We start from the raw sequence: 23,025 nt of genomic DNA, 5'->3' as shown, positions 1-23,025 counted from the left end.
ATACGTACTTTCGGAAACTGAAACTATACTTACGTTCCTACTTCAAGAATAAAATAGGAGTATCAAACTTGTGAAGTTATTTAATACTTAAATATGCACGATAACTTTACTCCGCAATACACGGGAGAATTAGTCTAGCTCCTGCGAAGTTCAAAGACACCAGGGTCCAAGTGGTCCAAACTTGTAAACTATGGCCTCCAAAGATACTTGTCAACAATTAGTACAACAGCAGTTAGAAACGTCTGAATCAGACTTTATTGGGTTAGAGTATAAGGAGTAATTCGCCTTGGAGCATGCCAGATGTAACTTAGCCCAGGTGTGTGCAACTTTGTCTTCTGTTATCGGTATGAGCTGCATGCAGAGTGCCGTAAATACTGTCGGTTGTAGGTCGTGCAGTGCAAAGTGTCCTTTAGATTTTGAGCTACTGTCTCGGGGTAGGTGTATTGACTGAATGGTTGGGGAAGCGTTCGATTCCTGGCCAGGCTCGGGAAATTCCCCAAAAATGGCAATAGTCCCTCCCAATCATTACCTATTTAATGTATTTACTTTCGATAGCTTGAATATTAGTATATAATTTAGCACCTAAGTTCAGGGCATACTGAAAACCAGCGCTGCATAGATTATACGAGGTATAACTCGCAGCATTGCTGAGTTTGTCCTTTTGCCACCTTTTAATCTTAAGGGGATCCCTAAAGCTAAAATGCTAAAGTCGGCTTGATATACTTGATTAGATTGGAAAAACGGTGGCTTCTATCACATTGATAAAAATATATTTTGTAGCAGAGGGTATACTGAACATGTTAGTTGCTTATAAATTGGTGCAGGATTATAATAAGTATGTTAAAAAAAATTGCAAACACACCATGTCTTTTGCCATTTTTTGACTTATTATGAAAAAACCCTCGAAATCAGAGGGCCCATTTTCATGGAATCTTATATGTATGTGTAGGTAATTAAATTCTTAACAAAGTTACCTTAAAGAGTTGGATTTAATGGACCAGAAGTCAACTTTTTTTGCAAAAAACTAATAAATTCCGGTTTAAAAATGATGACACAGTGACAGATTTCAGATTTCTTCAGTCGTCGCCCTGGTGGCGGCCTGTTAGGAGCGATACCCACGCCATTTTATTTTTTATCAAATATTTCACAAAAACTGATTAAATCAACAAATTATGACTACAAGTATTATAATACATATGCATTTGCTATGGAAAGTTAATTTTCTAATCATTTTAGATGCGGAAAAGCCGAAAATTCTTAGAAAACATTTCGCCTTTTCGATTTGTTTACATTTTTTACTATAGAGTTACAGATGCATAGATAAAGGTAAACATTGCACATAATGACACTTATTAGATTCTCCGAATAAGAACTATACGGTCAATGCAGTATGCCAAAGCGCGAGCCTGTTTATATTCTGAGGGGTAATTTATTTTATTTTAACGGTTGTGTATGGTAGGTAAGCTACACAATATACAGGGTGTTGAAAAGTAAGTTCATAATTTGTTTTTTTTGAAACCAAAAACCGTAGTTAATTAAAAATATATATATTTTAAGATGTGGTAGTCTGTACACTACAGGTTGTTAAAAATAAGTAAGTATTTTTAAAAATTGAAGATCTAAAATTTACATAATTTTTTAAATCTATTTAACAAGCTTTGCAAAAAAGCGGTTAAGTGCGACTGTATCTCGCCATGAAAAAAATGAAATGTTTACTGTAGCTATGAATTTTATGCGTTACAAGTGGAATAAAATACCGCATAATATTATGTACAACTATGTAAGAGCCTAGTTTAAAAAAAAAAACTCATAAGAAAATATTAAATACACAGGTTTTTTAACCCCTGAAGGAAATAGAGGGGTGTTATAAGTTTAAAGTAAGGGCTGAATTTTTTTTTTAAATTAGGGTGATAGGTAATGTATATTTTTAATGATTTTTTCAAATAGATAAATGTTATACCATTTTTAAATTGCCATAAAATTACCTATAGTTATAGTTATAGAAAAGGGCAGGGCTACCAGTGCCCATTCGCCACTGCAACCTAAAAGATCTATAAATTATGACTCCCCATGCCGAGTCTCACTCTACAGGCCCAGGTCTTTTATAAACCTGATATTACCTATACAGGATGTTGCAAAAAGGGTATACTGTGCCGAAAGGGTTTGACTCAGGGGTTATTCTGAACAACTTTTGTTCTCCAAGTTTTGGAAATTCTCGAAAAATAAATTCGGTCTCTATAGTAAAAAGTCACGTGATCGAATAAGTTTCTATGTAAAAGGTTTTGTTACGTGAATTTTCAAAATTGTAGAAGAAAAGTGGATCAGAATGGCACCTAAATCCACTTTTGGCTAAGCTTTATACCCTTTTTTCAATACCTTGTATAAAATATCGTCAGCGTCACCTTAGATCGTAATCATCGTAACTCCTCGTGACCAAATTTTAGAGGAGACAAAAATACTGTTTTATTTGTAGTTCTAGTTGGCATACTACCCACCTAAAGTTTTTTTTAACTAGCCTAAAAATGATTTGTTTAGACAGTCTATCTTCCTGTTCAACCGCAGCCTGAGTGCCAGTGACTCAATGACTGAAAGGAGGCCATTAGTGCTCCTAAATAAATAAAGCAGGCCTGTAGATTATCTTTCAGTGTACCGACACATCTGATTGCTGTAAGAGCCTGATAAGCTCTTCGAACGAGTCATACCTCTGTGGTGGTACGGTTTCGACCTTTCGGACAGTCAGTTTGGCATCCGAAATGCGGATTCGAATAGTGGGTACAATACTTTGCGTTCGTTCACTGTCGGAGCAGGATAAGAACCACGGGCGAGTTGTTGCGCTGGCTGTTTGCTTAAAAATAGTAACCGCGTTCAACTCTATCCCCTAGAGGGCGAACCTTTAGGGCGGCTCTTGTACGAGTATACCATCACTTGTCTTCTTATCTGCAGAAAATTGACAGAGGTCATACGTGTCTAACAAGTACATTAAGGATGCGAAAAGAGAGGGTTTGTTTTCACTGAAGAAGTTCAGTTGCGGAGTTCCACAGCGGTAGGTCTTGGACCCCTCTGCTGTGGAACTTGGCATACAACGCGGTCCTGCAAATCAAGCTCGCAAACGGCGTTAGCACAGTGCATTTTTCTAATGTCACACAGGTCGTGAGGTAGGCTGAGAGCCTCCTTCGGGGATGACATCCCAATGATTCATTACGAAAAAATAGCTGCAGCTGTGCTCGCCATGCAGTGCATGGGCTACTTCCGAATCTGGGGGGCTGTTGCAAAGGAGACCGTTGCCTCTATACGGTACGGGTTCCGTGCGATCTATGATCCTTCCGGGAGCACCTGTCTTGTCAAGTCGAAGAGAATGGCTCGTATTCGACGCAACCTGCAGTACTGGTGGGATTGGTTGGAGGACAGGACAGCAGGAAGCTGCAGCAGCCGTCATGCTGTGATTCGACGCATAGATGCAAAAAAAAGTTGAAAGTAACTTCATGTTAATAAAATATTAGATCTTAATTTAACAACATAACATTGCAAAAAAAAATTAACATTGTTGAGTATGTTATTGTAATTTACTAAAGTAGTAATAAAAACAAAGGCTTATTGCATAGTTTTCGTTCACGTTCGCCTACATCGCACGTTGTATATGAGAATAAAGGGTATAATTACTAAGTTTTCTTGTTTAAAAATCACGGTTTGGGGTTTAGAGGAAAACAAATGGTAAAATGCGGAATACAGTTTTTTTTTCGAATAAAGAGGAAAACATGTGAATTCAAAAAACGTTTCTATTGACACCAAAGAGTACTTTTCGCCGAGAAAAGTGGAGTTACAATGTTTGCGATCTAAAGTGATGATAGAACTAGAACTTATTTTTTCAGTTCACCTGCTGTGAGTGAAATCGTAATTAGGTAAATGACTCCTTGACATGAAAATAACTTTTTTTTTATAATCGTTATAACAAAACCGTACAGTGAGCAAAAGAGCGCAGCAAGGTGTCAATTTTTTGGTTTTTAAGAAACAAAAATATTATTTCTATCATATCCCAAATACACATAAGTACTTAAAAAAAATACACACTCTCGCCTTGTACTAATGTACTCCCTTGCGGGGGTACTTACATGTTATTATTTTTCTGGTGACCTCCCCATATCCCTTTGCCAGCTACGTAACCTTTTGTGACACCCTGTATATGCAGAGTTCTGCAAACTACTGTTCTGCTTTTGAAACACCAAAAAAAAACAGGTCGTCTAACTAAAAGGTCACGTGACCAAAAAAAAATTATATGAAGAAGCGTTTTTTTCATGAATATAAAAAATTACGTAGGATAAAAGTTTTTCAGAGTGACGCCTGAGTAACGCCCTTTCGGCTAACTATACTTTTTTTTATTACACGGGGGCAGAGTTTAATACAACACCCTGAACTATTAAACTCTGATAATATTTTCGCGATTTTTTTACATTCTGATTTCATTTCCTGGCTTAGAAATAACATCAATAACATGCTGCACACGTAGGTTTCGGCATAGTATTAAACCCTTTTTGCAACAACCTGTATAAATATCGGCACGGGTACGACTTTATATATAATTAATTATTAAATATTAAAAATACTTTCAAATAAAAATAAATATTTTCGTATCACAAAACAATATTACTTACTTAGTATATTTTTAACAAAGTGGCATGTCTTCACTTTTATGTTTTCGAGTACTATGTTAAAATTTCATGTCATTGTCCGTAGAACGCCCCGCATACCTCAACCCCCCCTCACTAGATTTGACAGATTCTGATTTTCTTCCAGCTTTAGTGACAGCCTTAAGTTAATTTTTGTATTTGTGTTTTATTGTGTTTTCCCGTGTGGCAATAAATGTTTTTTCTTTCTTTCTTTCTTTTCTTTCAATCATTTAATAGTTTTGGCATTGAATCCAAGTAAAATTATACCACTTTTTCTTATGGTTTACCTAAGCTCTAAAACATCGTAAGAAAATATGCACTACATAATATGTGTAGATACATAGACTATACATATGCATAAGCATCTATGACTATGTATAAATAAGCATCTCTTAATGTGTGAACTTATGTACTGCTGTGGAAAAGCATGGTACGAAATAGTATTTGCTTAAGTAAGTAGTTTAAACCTCTGTAGGTTATAAAGAGGGTGACTACGGGATCCATGATAAATGAAGAATGCAGATTACTTGAGGCCAAACTATTTACTGAATATCCAAATTACATTTTACAAGTATGTTAGTTACATAAATGACGGGCGTGGGACGACTAGCGTCTGCGCATTGTTCGCTACTGGAAGTTACTAGAAAGCTTACATTGCAAAACGTGACTATAACATGTGTCGCTACACCTTAATGGAATATGGACAAAGATTTCTTTCAGGTGATCCAGGTGCAAGCACAAAAACCCCAGCAGAGAATAGAATAGTAAAGTTATATTGCACAAGCTGGATAGACAAGTCACGTTGACTGAACTTCAGTGAACACACAGTGTTGGTCCCCGAATCGAAATGACTTCTACCTTCTCCGGGATGAGATAAACTTACACGTTCATTGGGTTCGTGAAAGGAGTTGTATTGCATGTTGCTGAGTAGTGTCAAATATTGGTTGCTCACGAGCAATGAAAAAGTTCCAGTGCAATAGCATCTAATTACTCCTACACGGAAAAGTCTAGCTTAATGACGCCGTCTGAAATATTCAAGTAAATTTAACAACGTATCATAATATTACCAACTAAATTGAAAATATCATAATATCAAATACTCAATTACTATTATTATTTTTGGTGTTACATTTTGAACTGGTAGTGGCTGGAAGGAGATGGCCGAGGACATATACATAAATTATACATGGCGCTCTTTTCTAGTGCGGTATTATGTCTCGCTGTGGTTGAGTATACGCTGATGATAATAACGATAAAATTTCCAAGCATCGTTGCCTGTAGTCGTGAACATTTGTTCCCGTAACCTGCAGTTGTTAACCTACAGGTTATCCATTCTTATCTTAAGTGTTAGAATAAAGATAAGAGGTAAAACGCACTGCTTGTACAACTGGCAAGTATAATATCATAATCTGAAGACCCAATCGTAGGATTTCTTGAGTAAATGAAAATCAAATAACGATAACGATAGGCAAAAAAATATATTTTATCAACCCAAAGTTCAGAGGACCATAAAATAAATATTGAAAGGAAAATGCCTGAGGCTCTCCCGATCGGCTTTTATTATCTAACCTCAAATTCTTTGTTTAGTTGGACGTAAAGAAAAGTAATTTGATTGCTATCGACTCATGTAACTGCTAAGTGGATTGTAGGTCCTTACCAAAAATGGATAGCTACTGATGTAACTTTTGATGAGTGGACGTCCCAATATTGTATACGAACTAATAAGGTTGAATATCACCATCCAAGTCATCAAAATATTCCTTTTTCTGACGCCCTGTATATTTAATAATGAACCACAAAGGCACATATTGTGTAATTAAGAGTAACAAGGTACGGCAACATAGTTTAAAATCTCATCTTTATTATATGAAGGGTCCACGTTCTAGGTATTAAAATAATCTAAAAGTAGCGTCTGGCCATGAGAATATATAATATGTAATGTTCTAACAAAAGAATATATAAAAAGGGTAAAGTTTTAGTGCTTTCAGAACTTGCCAACCTTTTAGTGAGTAAAGATGAAGTGGTACAATTTCGCTAAAGTTATTTTCGTTTTCGCTACAGTTTTTACATCGGTAAGCATCGTTGTCCATTTGAATAAATAACAATCGTGACTAAACTAAATGTCATCATTTATATCCCAGGCGTCTCTATTATAAGTCATTTATTTGGATGCTGAAGGTCGTTGGTATATAATCTGATTACTTATGTAACTTCGACAGGGATTTTTTAAAATCTAATAATTTTCTTTGTTTACCTATTAATAATTTAACTGTTTGATTACTTAAATCCGATATCAAATAAGTATCATAGACGTACTTACATATACATTATTAGTATGTTAATTATTTTTTTACGTAGGACGTAGGTATGGTCGATATGTAATAAACTACTACCACATATCAGAGGTAACACTCCCGAGTCCTTGTTGTTCTATGAAGGTAAGTATGATAAAATACTTAATTTATATATTATATTTTCTTCCAGTGTCAATGCCGCATAATAAGAAGAGACACGCGTTTCCAATCCGGCCTGTACGGAACCAACCTAGATGAATACATCAAGGAATTACTCGCCAAACTCGACGAATGCCTCCTTCCGATGTGGAAGAGTTTAGAACAAGCCAAACCAAAGGACCTACCAAAAATAAAGGAGACATTACATTCTTACTTGCGGATAAGGGTAAGCACTTTTAAAAACTATGTGTTACTTATAAACATGTATAAGATCATTAAGACAAAGTTAACCTTTAATTTACTATTGTAGAATTTACACTAAAGGAAACGAACACAAGAAAGGCAATGAGGAACCCCCATATTTATTCGCAGACGCTAGAAGCCGAAAAACCAAAGAAACCAAAAAATCCCGACATACCCGAGACTGCTGAAAAACCTGGTAACAAACCCGAGAACGCGGGTACAGTAGATCATTCAATGGAAGTGGAAGATGAAAACAATAGCAGTTCCAGTAGCAACAGCAGTAGTAGTAGCAGTTCTTCAAGCAGTGAATCTAGTAGCTCATCATCATCAGAATCCGAAGAAGTTTCTACACCAATCAACGAAGAGGCAAATGTTGGAGACCAAACTGGAGGTGCAGCTACATCGAATGAAGAGAATGGTGATAAATCAGAAAGTGAGGAATGTGAAGATAAACCAGAAAACGAAGATTTTATAGAGGTTGATCCATCAGAAGGTAAAGATATCGATGAAACATCGCTTGAAGAGGATGGTGTAACAGAGTCTCCTTAATGAAATACTAATAAACCTGCTGCTAGATTGTAATAGTATGTATAATATCAGTTATAACTTTTGTTAAACTAAACATGATAGGGGGTTTTATATTATAGCTGTCAGTTTAATAATTTATATTGTAATAATTTCATTATATATGTTTATTCGTAAGTATTTGATTGAACAGGCAGTGTTACATTTCAATACTTGATGAGTATACCATAAATTTGTTAATAAATATGATGTCAATCGATTGTGTAAATATCTTTTGTGTTGGTAAAAATAGTTTTGGTTCGGCGTTTGCATTTGTCAATTGGTTAGTTAAATTATGCGGTTCAGTTTCAGTATTTTAATTTCAGTGTGTGGCAATAGGTCTAAATTATTTTTATTAATATGTCAAATAATTTGAAACATGATGTGTGGTTTAATTTGTTTCTTCTACTGGTTGTGTTATCAACAGTTGTAAGTAATAAACAAAAAATTCACGTTTCTTAAGAGAGACTTGTGTTAAAATAATGTAATTAATTTGCAATAAAAATATTTTGTTTTTGGACAGGAAGCGTTTGAATTCAAGTTGTTCGACATGTTAAAGAAATATTTCAGTAAAGATACGGTAAAGACTGACAAGTATAAAGAAGATAATAATATAAAGGTAAATAAGTCACAGTCTATAAATACGAATCCTGTAATAATGAACTATAAGTTTATAGATACGTTTAAAAAAATGTTAAGAAAAGATCAGAACAGTATAAATAGAAAAGCATTTAACAAAGCCGTAAAAAAACTAAAAAAGAAGCCAAATACTGCGAAACACGTTCAACAAATAGACAGAAAAAATGAGAGTAACAATACAAATTTAAGAAGAGGTAATCAACTTAACGAACCTACAAGTAATCTTAATAAACAAAATGAAGGATCACCAACTTTCAATGCTGCCCAAAATGCTCAGTTAGAACCTTTATCAGAAACAACTCCAAGACCGAGAATACTGGAAAATATTCGTAAAATAAAAAAACTGTGGAACAGCCGGCCGCGAAATGTAAAAGACTTAAAAGTTCTCGTAAGAAAATTGTTTGCTGCATTGGAAAAAGCCGTAAGTATAATATGATAAATCTGAATAAAGAATAATGTGCATAGAAATAATGTTGTAATAACATAATTATTTTTATGTCAACTTTTTTATCATTTAGGAATAAATTTAAATTATCCTTTTTTCAGTGGAACAAATTATGAATCAGAATGTTGGCAATAAATGAAAACTACAGTGAGGTGTGCAGAACAAATTTTAAATGTTGTTCAAGATGTCGGAAGTGTACTGTTTTAAAACAAGTGTTCCATTTTCATATAATAAAAAGCCATAATGTTTATGTGAAATCTATTTCGTGATTCTAAATTCAGTTCAGTGAGTGTCGTCAGTGTGACTCGGTACAGATGTTGCATCAATTTTTATTTATTGTTATAGTGGTCACTAACTTTTTTGTTATTTGTGTAAGTACGTTTTGTTATTTACTACATACAATGTGTCAGCTCAATAAACAATATTTTTCATTTAGAAATAGTCTCGTGGACATTTCTGACTCGTACGTTGTATTTTTGTAAACCCAAGTATTGTTTTCTTTAAATCAGTTTCCTAACGAAATAATACGATTGAATAATCCATACACCTATGAATATTTTGGACCACACTATGTGCGAATCAACTATACGCACGAATTTCTACCAATAGTGTTTGAATATCAAAAGAAGGTGGAAGAGACTTGGGAAAAACTCAAAAAACTGTATCACATACTTGCGACCACACCGATGTGTGAGGCACTGGACTACATAGCGGATAAATGGCATGACTTTGTAAGTAACTGTGAAATCAATATAAAAAATATAGATACACATAGGTACTTAATACATATTAACAGATCGGTTTTGCCCTACGTACTTTTTTACGTTAAGTGTTTTTTTTTTACAGTGGGACGATCTTTGATGGAAATCGTAATGAGTTATAAAAATATGAACCTGCATGCAAATTACGAAAAAAATAAATAACCAGCCTGTGTAGAGTATTGTAGAGCATGAAATTTAAAAGAATAACAAATACCGAAAGATTGTCTTTAGTATGAAATATGAATCACAGTGTCATTATTTTCAATACAACTCTTTGTTTATAAAATGAACATGCGTATGTTTAAAAAACAATTAGCAACCGCAATTATTAATTTCTTAGGTCATTTTAGTAGTTTCGTTGGTAAAGTATAGACTGTTTATAAGATATTATGGAAAAGTGTTGTCTAATTGTTTTCACTATATTATTTGTAATTTCCGTAAGTAATTTTATCTTTTAATTTCGTATTTTAGCTAACTAGCTTAAAATATAGTTTAATAGTAAAATTATATTCTTTGAACCGATATACTGCCACGTCATATTTTTATGTATTATGTTTATGCGTAAGTTATATATTTTAAGTAGTTCAAACGCTTCCTTTTATTTGTTACTAGCTGTTCCCGCGAGCTTTGCTTCGCCTTAAAAAGTTTTCCCGTGGGAATTCCGGGATAAAAAGTAGCCTATGTTTTTTCTCAGGGTCTAGACCATAATATGTATACCAAATTTCATTCAACTCCGTTCAGTAGTTTTGGCGTGAAAGAGTAACAGACAGACAGACAGACACAGTTACTTTCGCATTTATAATATTAGTTAGGATTAGGATGGATTACGAGTAGATACATTCAGACACAGACGATCGTAAAAAACGAGGGTATACTAAATTTGACAGCACCATCCAACTTTTCAAGAGGAGGACTACTACAAATATCTCAGTAAAGACTCTAAAAATCTCAAAGATGACTGGACTCCGACTGTTGAAAATACTGAATTCCGACTGAAGAAAATGTACCGGCAGTTTGTAACAGAGGGCCGGTTTATGGAATTCTTAAAACACCTTTTTTACATAGCTTCTGACTGGGTAGGTAAGTTGACGGTTTTTTTCCATGTCATCGTTTTTCCATTTTCTATATATTATGTTTTTTTTCATAATAAACTATGTATTTATTTTTGTTTCAGTGGGAGAGTTTATAAAATTGCAGTCATTACTTTCACAATGGCCTTCATTTATGGACACATATAAAAATAAAACATTAATTAAGTAAGGACGGGCATTTAATACAATTAATATAAAACATTTATTAGGAGTACTTTCTTGGATCGTACTAATTATATCATTCAATGATAGTTATAATACGAGAAGACAAAATATATCTCTGAAATATTGGTGTAATAATTGGGTATATAATTAAACGATTTCAAATATTAATAACCTACATGTATGCGTATAGGTTGGCGTATATAGGTATATACCCTACTACATAATACAGCAGTAGTAATGGAAAGATAAAGTCACTTAGCTTATTACGCATCCAATGATCCTTGGACAACAAAATGATCAATTACTTCTAAGTGGCGATTTAGAATTCCTTGGACATTCATGAATGTACACCGCAAGATATTACAAACAGTGGAAGCATAGAAATCACATTTTGTTCGATCGTTTACTTGGCCATCACACAACCAAATACTATCACAATCTATAGTATATTCTACTTATAGTAGTAAGTAAACTTAAGTAACTACCTAACAGTTTTATATAAGTAGAGCTACCGTACCACACACCGATAAATTAGCATTTAACAATAAATAAGCAGCGTTGTTAAGTTACCTCAGATTTGACAAGCCCACGACGATGGTGGCAGCTGCACAGTTTTTTGTCACAACCTCAATCATTTCAAAGCGACATCAAACATACGGAATCCTTTTCATCAATCCTGAAGTCAATGGTTGCACATACCACATCTACATAAGGCTCATAGAGTTTACCTAACATCTCAGTTGGGAATCACCAGTTGTACTAAACGCGGAAAAGACAAGATAGAGCTAAAATGTTTGTGACAAAGTGCCTCCTAGCGGCAAGCCTTCTAGTGTGTGTGGTAAGTAATAGACAAATATTTGCTGAGTATTTATCGGTCGGTGGATATTTGCCCGTGCACTTAGCTCGTCACTTGTTATTGGAATCAGAGAAAACTTGTAGCATGCTCAAGAAAACAAATTAATACGAAAAAGAAAAACGCTCTCAACAATGTCAAACATGAAGAATTACCCATTGCAGCAATATAATCTTGCAGAGTGAGTATAGAGATACAATGGTGCATAACAGCAATCACTTTAGTCCAAGTATAAGTATTATATAGTATCAGTATTATAATATAGAAGAATACATATGAAGAAGATGTAGAAAGGTGTAAACATTGTAATTTCGCCTATCTGTGGACAGTATCTTTAGCTACTTGTACGTTTTATTAACATTACCACAGCCTTTTAAATTTACAATTAATTGTAAGAGTGTAACCTAACCACACAACTAGTCATAACACGCTTCATTTCCAACCCAGGTGGCTCACGTGAAGCGCGACGCCGACACCAAGTCCACTTCATCACCGCTCATCCTGGACCTCAACCAGTTCAAGAATCACATGGACGAGTTCCGCGGCTGCGTGGACAAGCATCTGGCTAATGTGGTGGGCGGGGTGCAGGAGAATCAGCTCCAGCCCGTTCTGAGTGTTATTGGCGACCAGGTCAATAGGCTGGCTAAAGCGGTGAGTGTACAATAGAAGACAGCATACTTTTAATGAATTGTATGAAAATAAAAACTACTTTTGCATCTGGAAACAATGAGGCCTCATTGCTTAAAGCAACCTCTACCAGACAACCTTTGGATTGAATATATATAATATAAACATGTTTTGAGGTATAGTATGCTTAATCGTAAGGGAAATTATTAGCGTTGGGATTGGTCACCGTGGTGATAAGATTGGCCAGTCAGTTAAGTGGCAGTCAGGGTCCATAGGGGACATAGACATCAACAGGGGATACGTCACACGAGGAGGCAGTTGAGGCTTAATCAGGCTCCATCTGAATTGATTATTTAAAATGAAGAAATCAATTTCTTTGTGTTTGGTAATCTACAACAAAAGTTTGTTATGTATCTCAGTTAACTGTTATGTATTTAATGAAAATGTAATGTATGTTTTTTATGTAATTTGTTATTTATTTCCACTTCCAGTGGGACGTGTTGACGGCGCCCCAGAGCACTACACCCACAGTATCTGAAGACCGGAAATAGACCCTATTATGAAGATTTGAAGACCGAGATTGCGTTCACAGTTGCTACAATAAATGATAGGAAAATAAATAAATATAATAAAAAAATTGTACACCCCAATTACTTTTAAGTTTTTTGCTATAATTTTATTTGTGTCGTAAATTTACAAATCAAAATTATTGAGATTTTTTATCGTTTGTAGTCAGACGCAGTAGTAAATAGTTCATTTTATACCCTATGTGCTGATATTTCACTACACACACTGGTACTAATTATTGGTAACGAAAGAACGATAACGATTTTAAAAAACCGTAATACAAAACTTAAAAATGACAAAAGTTAACGTTATGTTTGGCTGCGTAAATAACATTTACAATTTTCAATATTATAAATAAAACATATTTTCTTTCTTACGGTCTAAACACTAATGTGAAAATTGATATGTTTTTTAAACTAAAACAATTTCTATACACAATCGTGCTGGCCGGTGTGGAAAAATGAATAATTTTAAGTACTCAAATAAAAAAACAAAACACGCAAAGCTTGATTTAAAAAGTAATAAAGTAAACTATCAGATTGGATTTTTATCTTACAAAAAATATGTCGATTGAATGAATACGAATGTGATGTGATTAAGTGCACCATTTTCATGTAATAAATTGGAGAATTTTTTTGCTATTTACATCGCATTTATTGCATTCGATTTAGTTTTAATTTAACTTTATATTTTACAGGTATTTTAATGAAATAGGCAGGGATCAGTCCATTGTGAAACATTCCTACGCTACGTTTGCCAAAGTAACACCAAGGGCTGGTCTTGTAAGGAAAATTCAATCCTTTTTATTATTATTATTCAGAACATACAAACAATTGAGCTTAAAAATGCTCGTTTAAATACACGAAACGAATCGTATACGTGTCTTATCTTGTTGCTTTAAGCGAGGTCTCAACACTGAGTAAAGGATGCCCCAAGTTATAAAATCCTTTTCGCCTTTCTGTAATTGTCGGTTTTACTCATTTAGGCTAAACATAATAATATTATGCTGTATGAGTGTTTGTATAAATTTTGAGTATTATTTTTATATGAGAGTCATAATTTTATATTGTTTACTATTACCTACTTAGAATCCAATATTTAAATGATAGCTACCTACAATGCAGCATAATAGACAACTATAAATCAGCAGGTATATATTTGTTAATAATTGTGAGTATGTTTCGATTATTTAAAGTAAGTAAGTAAATTAATTTAGACCATCTTCTATCGTAAGCACTACCAATCACTTTTTCAACATCACCAAAGGTTAACTGGTAGAAAATGCTGCTAGCATTAAGTTCGCCTTTGTACCAATTTACTTTGTGCAATAAAGAATTTAATAATAATAATAATAATTAAACATGAATTCCCAAAGCTATTTCTTAATAGCAAACCAGTGGCTGCAATGCAACGTAAAAATCAACTGCCTCAGTTTTGTAAGACTACAGTTTACCATATTTTAAGCGGTACAGAACAAAAGGGATTTCTAGAATCCTGTTCAGTCTATGTCTGCTACTGAGCGTTCAAATTACTTTGTCCTTTCGAAACGCGATGGCATAAGTTACGACGACTTTATGCCGGTGGACGAGAGACTATAATTCCGTGTATATCATTTCTTCAGTAAGAATCCATTGGACTTCTTATGCTGAATGCTCTATACCGCCCCGGGCCTCCACTTAGCATATAAAGAGCTAGCTATTTCCCGTTATAAAAGTTATACTTTAAACCCTACCGTTATAGATATACAATAGTGTTTATAACTGAAATGTGTAAGATATATCCTTAAAGAGTTCTTGTAAGTTGTGTTGCGTTATAGCTTGGAAATTCGGTGCTGTAATATAATCTTGTTTTTAGACTGGTTTTATTCTTCTTATTAAGCCTGTAGGTAGGGGAATGTTGCAGCTGGAGTAGGGTTTGTCGCCGTGGTGAAAGGATAAGCTAGCAGGGCCTCTTGTTTGGGTGTCGCAATTTCCGAAAACGAAAAAAGTTTTGGTGTTAACCTGTACTAGACGTACAGCGCCAACATTTACAGCGTAGCTGATAATATGACGATTTCTTTAATAACTTGAAGTATAATAAGTACAGGTGTTAAGTAAGAGTATAGCCAGTCCATCGAAAGTGACTCAGGTGGTCATCATTCTAAATAACTTTGGAAAGAAAGAAAAAATAAATGCTACTTCATAAAATAGTTGCTTTGCGATGCGACTTTTTACTATTGGGCATTGTACTACGTATACATATACAATTTTCACAAAGTTCCTACACTCAAAAAACAAATACAAGTTGTTCAGAATTAGTACCTTTTGTCTTACTATAGCACTTTAGCAACAACTGTATGCATACTTACATGCCTACACTACATGCCTTTCAAATTAGAACGTGGGTGATACAAGTAGCATTGTTATGTACCTTACGTGATCCATCAAGTCAATACATCTCTCATCGGTCATAGTTCGACTTTGAACTTGCTTGTTGTTTGCTTATCGCCTGAGCAATTAGATGTATGTTTGTACATGAACGAGTTATGCCAAAGTTAGTTATTTTAGGACCTACGAAACTATTGTTTTATTTGACCCGCAGGGTACACAAAGCTGGTAGCTCCGGTTGTTTTATTCACGTATTACTTTGAGCATAACATAACAAATCCCACTCACATAATAGTTATCTTATACAGGCTGTTATTTTGTGTCGAAGTTATTTTTAACAAGTTTGATACCGCCCTTACCCGTAATCCGGTAGGCAATGAGGTATATAGAAGGTGAAAATTCCTTAACACTGTTCAAATGGATCCCATCCTATGTCAATACATCAGCAATTCGCTACTTTATAAGCAAAAAGTGCAGCCGCAAAACCATTGCCACTATTGTCGGTGACAAAATATCTGGGCACTGGGGGTCACTACAACAACGAGATAGAATCATGGTAATGCCCTTGTTACACCTACCGAGTAGAGTAGCGAGACAGTATCCTCGGCCAATGAACGGTTAGCAATTGACCGAGTGCTCGTCCGAGGACACTGTCTCGGCCAATCTACTCGGTAGGTGTAATGAGTAATCAGGGTATTGGCTCTGCAGTTTTGTTGTTCCGAAGTTACGGAGCGCTGCGCTAACCACGGCTCTAACTATAAAGAACTTTTGTTATAATGACCTTGGGACATAACGAAAAAAAAGATGCCTCCCCATACAAAAATTGGTTGTTTACGTGACACTGTGTATACTGTCAGTTCATATTTTTTTTCGAGAATATCCCAAGGTCAGCATAACAAAATCTGTTCAGAATGAAAAGCTCTGTGACATACTTCCGGATGTGCACCTATGAAAGACTCACCCTGTATAAACGTGCCGATTGCGTGGAAATTCTTGTAGGTACGTTGTACGTGTGTAAAGAGTGACCCCCGTGGAATGAAAATTCTACAGCAGCAGGAGTTCAGGCTGGCACGCAACGCATACTGAATGTTGTGAAATATTCATATATTGAGTGAATTCGGATTCTTTGGATATTTCGCCGAGATTTTATGTAAATTTGGCGTAAAGGAACAGAGGGAATGCTGATGCTATCTGCGATCGATATTATTAAATTGCTGGAGCGTATTGTAGGCAATGGGAACTATTTTATTTCTTACTTTTTTCGTTCAATCCGAATTGAAACACACATTATTATACATGGTGTCCTAGGTTTAACCTGGGAAACCATGTTAATTGTATAATTATATAGTGCACATCTGGAAAATAGTTACACAACTCGTCATTCTGAACAACTTTTCTTCTACGAATTTCTGAAATTTGTGAAAAAAATATGTACTCTCTCTCTATGTATAGTAAAAGTCACGTGACCAACAAGGTTTCTAATTAAAAGTATATGCAGTAATTTAAAAAAAAAACGCATTTTTTATGTATTTGAGAAAAAGGTGTTTAAAGTGACGATAGTTATGTCACTCTCTTTCGGATGATTCCCTGGGACACCCTGTATTCAATGCGAAGTAAAGGATGTCTGGAAGACTAAATAGGGAATTAAATCTTGCATTAAAATATTGTATCTAATACCTATAGGCAGCTAAAAACCGTTAATGTTGATAACTGATAAGAAAGTAACCTAGCATACCTAATGTATGTATCCGGGGCCGTATCGGAGACCTTTGACCGCGTGTATGATTGTACCGCCAAGTATAAAGTCATAATAATAAATAATTAATTTCTGAGTAACTAATGGGCAATATGGATGGGAATGGTGTATTTTTTGTTGCATGTTCTTATCTATGTTGGATCATAAGATCTGCTAAACAATAATACTAAACAATAATATATTTAATACAGGGTGTCAAAAAGGTGTAGTACCTAAGTGAAACAGGGGTGCAATTCGTATTGAAACTCATTAATACAATTTCACGCGGATTTAGAACTTATCGCATGCTGATATAAAAGCGCATTTTTTATAAAGTTTGGGCACTTCAGTGACTGTTTTTAGTTGTGGAAGATTGACTGGAAAGGATTTACCTCTAACGTGATTTGAAGGTTTTGCAGCTTGCCTACTATAATGTAGATAGTTAGAAAGAATATTTTTATTTGTACACAACGCACACAGGAAAATAAGTTACAAAGCTTTTATAAACAAATAGGTAAGTACAAAGAAAAAATGAAATAAATTTTAAAGCTCAACTACAATTGCTATTGGTAATAAAAATTTGATGTGCATCGATAATTATCAGCTGGAAACTTAATCAAAGTACAGTACCCGTATCATGAAAATTCGAACTAACGAATAGAATCGAATGCGAGTGCGACTATTGTCAACTTGACAGCACTTTCGAACACTTTTTACCTTTCGAATGAGTTTCGAAAAGAATGACCACAGAGTACATGATATTATTCTGACAATGACCTATGGAATGATAGCTGTCAAACTTTCGCAAATCTGTACACCGCAATACACCGCCATTTTGTTGTTGACAGGTTGACAGCACTTTCGAATAGACTATCGAATAGAATATGCTGCGGTTTTTCATGATACGGGTACAGTTCTCCCATATTAATAATGCGCATGCAAATCTTCGCAAACTGTCGTATTCCCGGAAACACCCGAATCATTGAAAAGTAAGAGCCACTTGCATTTTGATCCTTGTTCGAAAGAAATAGTAGTCAATATCATGTGACACATAATCGAAAACAATTTGGGCGGTCGGTGGCTGTCAAAGATCTCAAGGTCAAGATCAGTATTACTTTTGTGGAATTATGAAGAGCTGCAATTACACATCGTTCTTGTTATTTTTTTCAAATGTGAATTTAATTTCAACTTTAATTATTTTTGACGACGCCATATTATGAGGCACATTTAAGAATAAAATATACGTCACATTCATAGACTTCACTTAGCCAATAAAGCCACACCCAAAAGACCAACCCCCTTATTCATAGAAAAGTTACAATACGTTTTAACTAATAAACTGTTTTGTCCCTCTCTGTCAAAGAACAAATTGTACTTTGTCGGAGAGAGACAAAACAGTTTATTAGTTAAAACGTTCTGTAACTTCTCTATGAATAAGGGGGCAAGTTTGTAATTGTAATATTATTGTGAATGATCAGCGCTGTAAATACTTTTGAACTGAGATTTTAATGTAAACCTGTGTTTTAAATCCATATTTCTTCTTCTAACATAAACCTTGTGTTATTCAAACCTTATTTCATCCATATTAACACCAGCTTGAGCAAGACATTTGAAAAGTACTGTAACATTTTCGAAGTAAATTTTAATATTATGACAATATTATGAATTATCGACTCAAATTTCGTTACTGATAAATCAATATCTCTTTTAGCACCAAACACATAAATCTAAAAAAAATGCATGAAGAATATGCACTTAACCACTCTAAATACATATAGTTTTCTGGCGCTCGGAAATACGACCGCTGCCGAACAATGGCGAAGATTTCTATGCGCATTATCAATTTTGGGGAACTGTATAAGTATGAATACATTTTACTGAACAAAATTTTATTTATTCAAATACCTACTGTTCCAACTATAATTTTTATTTTATTATATTATATTGGTAACTACACAAACAGTTACAATAATACAGAGTTCCAAACAGATACAATTCGAGTACTGCATTGCTTCATCTCTGAAAGGTGGGTAATATGCGAAATGCGATTTGCATGTCCAAGCTTCGGGCGGGCGGGCGGTTGGACTCTGGGCGGGCGGGCGCAGTCTTATCCCGTTCAGTGGCTAAAGCCTTAGGAGATTGGCTTAGGATTTACACTCAGCTGGTACAGAGGGAATTCTCTGGGATTTCCGATCACCATAAAAATACTTTGGTGGTTTGCCATTTGTACAATGTACATGTACCTACATACCGAGTGTAAAAAAGGGTATAGTAAATCGAAAAACAAATGTACTACTTACTTACTTACTATCTTTTATAAATAAAGTACGCACCCTGTACTTTGGAAATATTGCGGAAAAAATATAGTGTTTTCATAGAAACGTTATGGTCACGTGACTTTTTTATTATAAAAGATAGTAAGTAAGTAAGTAGTACATTTGTTTTTCATGAATTTCCAAAAATTACAGAAATAATGAGAATAAGGTAAAATAAAAGTAGTCCAAAATGAGAACTGAATCTCCCTCTTTCGCTTTACTATACAACATTTACAACAGTTTGTATGAGTACCTATTAACTTTTGATATACGTATAGAATAAAATTGAAAGACGTAATCGTTAACCAAATATAAAGCTAGATGAGCTTTTTACTTATATTGCATCTCTACCAACAGAGAAGAAAGAAGAATGTCCATAAATTTCATAATTGCCGTATGCCGCAGTTTCAACTGCAAATAATATAAAGTCAATAACACCCTATCAGCGATAAACAGGTTATAACTAATTGTACCCACAGCAGATTAGCTGATGAACAGATGCTGAACAGGAAGTAAACAAACCGTGTAATGGTCGGCACTTATTGGGAACTCATTACTTTATTGACTGCAAGTGACCCTGCATTAGAAGATAAGGACCGATATCCACAATGTCAACAAAGTCGAAATTGAAGATAAAAGGGGAACGAGATTGGAGGAGAACACAGTCTGTAATAGACCCTCAGAATATCAAGTTCATTCGGAGTACAGAAAATCCACACATTCAAAATGAACAAGCTGTTTTTGGTGCTTTTGGCCGTCGGTATTGCCAGCGTAAGTTTTTTTTCTTAACAATACAAAGTTCAGTTAGCAAAAGAGATAAGATCCACTCCAAGCGGTGTCCTTTATATTTTTTATTTAAAATCTACGGATCAATTGTTATGATATTATTATGATAGGTCAGTCAAAGATGCATTATGTTGAGCTTGCACGTAGTCATTGTTCAAGTCATTTATCTTTCTTCTGTGACTATTAAGATAAACTGTTTTCATAGCAACTATCAGCCAAGAATTAAATATACAATATTATGTTTTTGTTGTATAATTCAACGAGTTATAATATTTAAAGACTTTTAGTAGATAGAGTAATCTGTCTAGATGTAGGATTTAATTCACCGTGTCTAATATAAAAAGAATACCTAAGTATATGTCGTATGCTATCTCAAAGTAGGGACATGTTTATTGTCGAAATATCTCATCCTTTTGATCTATTCTTTAATTTAAACATGGCCGTTTTTAATTTGTAAGCGCCGGGTTTTTGTTCCGTTGACAGCTACATAGAAATTTTGTCGGTTTTAACTAATGGTTGTTTTTATCAAATGTTAATTTCAGGCTGCGATCGTCAAGCGCGACGCTGAGAAACCTGACGAGAACGGCATTAAGAAGATCACCGACGACCTGCAGAAGTTCGGGGACACCGTGGCCAAGGGGTTCAAGGAGAACTTCGACATGGAGAAGATACAGAAGCAGGTCAACGACGGCATCAAGGAACTGCAGAAGAACGTAAGTGTCACTAAAATACACGCGCGACAAGCAATGAAAAAGTTCCAGTGATATATGTAACGTTAATGGCAGTTGAAACTTTTTCATTGCTCGTGAATGTACTTTCGTACTTATCGTGGAAATTATACTTATCCCTTTATGAATTGACAAAATTCTAAACTACATATTCATAGATCTTGCAAGACACAATGATTCATAGCTAAGTCAGTAAGCTTGGGTTTTTCTACAAATTTAATATTCTACTTTTGTCTCTCCCTTTTGTTGGTTAAAATTCTTCATCATTACTTTATACATTTTTTCACTGCTGGATATACTTAAGTTTCGTCCAAAGATCATCGCAAATCTCTTTTGTTGATTTTCTCATGCAATCCATCGAAGTTATAAATAAACAACAAAGTAATGAAGTTAATGAAATCGGAATTTCATAAATTCCCGGACTAAGATTCTATTCAGAATAAAAAACTACGTTCGTCTAGTGAAGTCTAGTCATTCATTAGTAATGATTTTCTTTCCTCTTTTATTTCAGTTGGAAAATTTGATTCCGAAGCAAGAGACGAAGGCTTGAAAATCACGAAAATGAAGAAACATAAACAACATCGGTAGTAAGAAATTGGAAAAAAATATGCAAAAGATAACCCCTTGATAATAAGTGGGCTTGTGATAAAAATATGTAAACATTGGAATGTTACGTTCATTACAATGATAAAAAATATGATTGAATCATAAAGACTGCTCGATATTGACCAGAGTATTCATCCAACTCTAATATAATTAATTTAAAAAATATATGTTTTATAATTTATTCCTTATAAAAATAACCCTTAATACAACACTCCTGGATGGATGGATGGATTAAGATAGTGCAAGTTTTGATAGTTTACGATTCAATCGAATACCTCTAAGTTTGCTTGTGTAAAAACTAATACACTTACGCTGAGTTGCAGAAAGGGACTTTAAGCTAATGTTGACCTTAAATGTATAGCTGCCTTGCTTTGTCAGTATACGGACAGAAAGAGACGTGCATAGATTTAATGCCGACATTTGCTTAATGTTCCTTTCTGCAACTCAGCGTTAGACTTTTATATATAAAAATATTAGTCTATGCTAATACCTTATAGGTACCAACAAACCGACCTCATCACCGATATACCATGCTGCACAAGCACATGTAGGTTTCGGCTTAGTATACCCTTTTTGCAACCTGTATAGTAATTAGCAAAGGTTTAGCGGAGGTCTCGGTAAATGTACAGTAATACACTTTATCGTAAAAGAAATTCACTGTCACTCATATTAAAAAATTATAGGTTATTTTTTAACAATAATTTTTATATTACTCACTTGAATTTTTGAAAACAAATAAGTCTTAATTTGTTCTAAATTATCTTCTATAGCACCCAAATAGATGGACGCTCCATGTACTAAACACAAAAACCAGTCGATATGATTTAGTTCAAGAAAATACCTACAGTGTGAACATTTGCACTTGGTCGAAAGCGTTCGATAGGATCAACACGGCTCTAGCCACCACAGACTTACGCTGAGATGAATGCATGCATATTGAACAACTGGAGCATCCAAGATATTGAATAGCTTTATTTATGCAGGCGAAAATATACACAAGTCCTTTTAATCAGTCAATCTCTGTGCTTTTCCTACTTTCTGAACCAATTAATCGAACTTAACCAAGAACTGAGTTAGTTCAATTCAGTTAATGCAAAGCTAAGTTCTGCTTTCAATGAAATAAGTTCGTTAGGTTCAGTTAAGAAACGGTTAGCCGGAGTCTTTTTAGAAAATTAACCGATTCACTTACAGTTAATGCTACCATTTTAACTAATACTTTATTTTACTTTAAACACAAATATCTTAAAACGGTGGTGGTTTCTTACCGGGAATTCAAATTAAGAATCGACAAATGACAAATGTGTAATATGCCGGTGATTTCTTTGGAATTTATGTACAAGATAGGTACTTTATGTCTAATATTACTACAACGACTATTCATTCATATTAGATTTACTGTCATGGAAATCATCGCGAG

General features: G+C 34.5%; 3 protein-coding genes and 1 long non-coding RNA gene across 6 annotated transcripts in view; 3 read left to right on the top strand and 1 right to left on the bottom strand.

Annotated features, from left to right (window-relative positions):
- Positions 1-23,025, bottom strand: part of LOC105389987 (suppressor of lurcher protein 1) — a 312,632-nt gene that overhangs the window by 59,417 nt on the left and 230,190 nt on the right. The gene's annotated exons all lie outside the window — the stretch shown is intronic.
- LOC105389755 (osteocalcin 2) lies at positions 6,632-8,444 on the top strand. 2 transcript variants are annotated; one of them, XM_011560927.3, is made up of 3 exons: positions 6,632-6,736; positions 7,149-7,343; positions 7,490-8,444. In XM_011560927.3, exons 1-3 carry the CDS (start codon positions 6,680-6,682, stop codon positions 7,907-7,909), a joined length of 672 nt encoding a protein of 223 aa, XP_011559229.3. In that variant the 5' UTR covers positions 6,632-6,679; the 3' UTR covers positions 7,910-8,444. The 2 variants fall into 2 exon arrangements, with proteins under 2 accessions (XP_011559229.3, XP_037975743.2); XM_038119815.2 differs by having other exon boundaries at positions 7,428-8,444.
- Positions 11,505-13,158, top strand: LOC105389757. The gene is made up of 3 exons (XM_011560930.3): positions 11,505-11,863; positions 12,326-12,529; positions 12,997-13,158. Exons 1-3 carry the CDS (start codon positions 11,816-11,818, stop codon positions 13,054-13,056), a joined length of 312 nt encoding a protein of 103 aa, XP_011559232.2. The 5' UTR covers positions 11,505-11,815; the 3' UTR covers positions 13,057-13,158.
- On the top strand, positions 20,110-21,773 carry LOC125491483. The gene is made up of 3 exons (XR_007268332.1): positions 20,110-20,259; positions 20,817-20,987; positions 21,514-21,773. It is a non-coding gene; the product is annotated as an uncharacterized LOC125491483 (long non-coding RNA).

This window comes from Plutella xylostella, chromosome 6 (genome assembly GCF_932276165.1).
Source record: "Plutella xylostella chromosome 6, ilPluXylo3.1, whole genome shotgun sequence".
NCBI classification, from domain to species: Eukaryota; Metazoa; Arthropoda; class Insecta; order Lepidoptera; family Plutellidae; genus Plutella; species Plutella xylostella.
Note: the sequence above shows the minus strand (reverse complement) of the source record. Positions and strands in the feature narration are given on the sequence as shown.